The 2,638-nt window shown below is 38.9% G+C and overlaps 1 protein-coding gene across 1 annotated transcript in view; it reads left to right on the top strand.

The window, feature by feature from the left end:
• The window catches only part of Map7d3 (MAP7 domain containing 3), a 28,247-nt gene that overhangs the window by 16,168 nt on the left and 9,441 nt on the right, over window positions 1-2,638 (top strand). The window contains exon 10 of the mRNA XM_021153428.1: window positions 1,226-1,355. Within this exon, the coding sequence (XP_021009087.1) occupies window positions 1,226-1,355 (130 nt within the window). The remainder of the gene's footprint in view (window positions 1-1,225; window positions 1,356-2,638) is intronic.

Raw genomic sequence — 2,638 nt, 5'->3', positions numbered from 1 at the left:
GCCTGCCTCTGCCTCCCAAGTGCTGGGATTAAAGGCGTGCGCCACCATGCCCAGCTGAATTAGTTATTTTTGATGTCTTAAAATTTTCATTTCTACATTGTTTATCTAATACAACAGAATTAGTTATATCAACTAAATAGTATAATATACCTCTGTGTTGAGCCAGGCATGATAGCACACAGCTTTAATTCCAGCACTCAGGAGGCAGAGGCTCTGAATTTGTGACTGCCTAATCTACAGAGTTAGTTCTAGTATATCCAAAACAAAGCAAATAGTGAGACTCTAAATATATATACATATACATATATATATTTGAGATACAGAGATATATTTAATATATATATATTAAAATATGCCTTATTTTACTGGTAGTCTTGGCTTCTTTTCCTATCTGCAGCTAGCCACTATATGATAACCACATGTATATAGACAGCTGTCAAAGTTTAGGCAAATAGCAATAAAAATAATGTCCAAATTCCACACTTATGCCAGATGTGATATTTGGTTGAATATTTAAGATTTTTACTCCTCATTTGGATCAGGCCTAAACTTGACTTCAGGGTATTTTAATCTTTCCTCATAGAGTCCTTAATTGACTTGTCTCTAACTAAACCAAAACATAAACACACCATTGCTTTTTGAATATTTGAATATGCACTTGTTTGAAAGAGACAACTTGCTAATTCTGTTGTTAATGACAAGTTGTGGTTTGAACAATTTCCCTAATTAGCATTTGATTAATTTTGATCTGTGTGATGGTTTGAATAAGCTTGACCCATAGGAAATGGCACTATTAGGACGTGTGGCCTCCTTGGAGTTGGTGTGGCCTTGTTGGAGGAAGTAAGTGTGTAAGTGGGCTGTGAGGTTCTATGTTCAGGCTCCATCCAGTGGGAAAGAGGCTCTTCTCCTAGGTGCCCATGAGAAAGTCTCCTGGCTATAGTGGTATCATGATGTAGAACTCTCAGCTCTTCCTTCTGCACCATGCCTGCCTGGACACGGCCATGCTCCTACCATAAACCTCTGAACCTGTAAGTCAGCCCCAATTAAATGTTGTCCTTTTTAAGAGTTGCCTTGGTCATGGTGTCTGTTCACAGCAATGGAAACCATAACTAAGACAATCTGTTCATATACTTTTTAATGTTGGGGTGGATCTCATTTACTTCTTTGTGGGATTGAGAGGAAATAGATCCTCTAATCAACTGTTTCATATGTTTCTTTAAACTAGAATTTGGTAATAGAAGTATGCCAAGTGCTGAAGCAATCAAGAAAGCTTTTATACAGATACGTCATGCTGCTTATGAACAAAAAAGCAAAATCGAGAAAGACAGACTCCAAAAAGAAGAGATAAAGCAAAGGTCAGCACACAACAATCCTTTCTAGTCTGGGACCTGGGGTGCAAGTTCAAACTTTGAAAATTTGCCCTCAAATTCAAAGTTTTAAAATGGCAATTTATTTTTTCTTCAGTGAGGAAAAGTCTGTCATTACCTTCTAATCAAGTGAAGAAAGTATAGTGTGATTAAAAAAAGAAAAAAGAAAGAGAGAAAGGAAGGAAGAAAGAAAAGAAAGAAAGAAAGAAAGAAAGAAAGGAAGGAAGGAAGGAAGGAAGGAAGGAAGGAAGGAAGAAAGGAAGGAAGAAAGAAAGGAGGCAATGGTGGCACAACTTTTAATCCCAGCACTTGGGAGGCAGAGGCAGGTGGAGGCCAGCCTGGTCTACAGAATGAGTTCCAGGACAGCCAGGGCTACACAGAGAAACCCTGTCTCGAAAAAAAAATGAAGGAGAGGGGGAGAAAGGGGAGGAGGAGGAGGAAGAGGAGGAGAAGAAGGAAGAGAGAGAGAGACAGAGAGAGAGAGAGAAAGAGAAAGAGAGAGAGAGAAAGAGAGAGAGAGAACAAGAGAGGAAGAAGAGAAAGCAAAAGTGGAAACCACTTAGAAAGGTGGTACCGGAATGAACAGAAACACATCCTTTTCAGTCTTCATACATCCTGCACCATTAAAGTGTGGTAGGACAATGTAAAAAAACAAAATCATATCCACGATTCCATCTCAGCAGCAGCACCTAGATGACCACATAGCATTTCTCTTCTCCTTCATGGGGAAGGACCAAAAGACAGGGCCAGGGGCCAGGGATGAGGAGACTGAGACAGAAAGATACAGACAATGAGTTACTCTGAGAAGACTATTCCACTGGTAAGGAATTTCAAGTTTAGCTGCCTTTACTTGAACTTGAAATGTTCTTACCTTGAGATCTACCTTGTCATACATTTTACGTTGTATCTTGTAATGTAAATCCCTGTCCACTGAGTATACAAAATACCTATAGTACTGACTTGATTATTCTTAAATTATTTATTCATCTTATGTGTATGAGTACACTGTCCTTGTCTTCAGACACACCAGAAGAGGGCTTCAGATCCCATTACAGATGGTTGTGAGCCACGGTGTGGTTGCTGGGAATTGAACTCATGACCTCTGGAAGAGCAGTCAGTGCTCTTAACCTCTGAGCCATCTATCCAGCCCTGTGACTTTATTTCAAAGTAGCAAATGTTTAAAGTACAGTTGCTTGGAAAAAAGATACTTTGAACAGCAAGAAATTTATAACTTGAAAATTATTATTCCGTGTCTTTTTTTTTTTTTTTTT

The sequence above is a fragment of the Mus caroli genome, chromosome X (genome assembly GCF_900094665.2).
Source record: "Mus caroli chromosome X, CAROLI_EIJ_v1.1, whole genome shotgun sequence".
NCBI lineage: Eukaryota > Metazoa > Chordata > Mammalia > Rodentia > Muridae > Mus > Mus caroli.
This window is presented reverse-complemented; position numbering and strand designations above follow the sequence as displayed.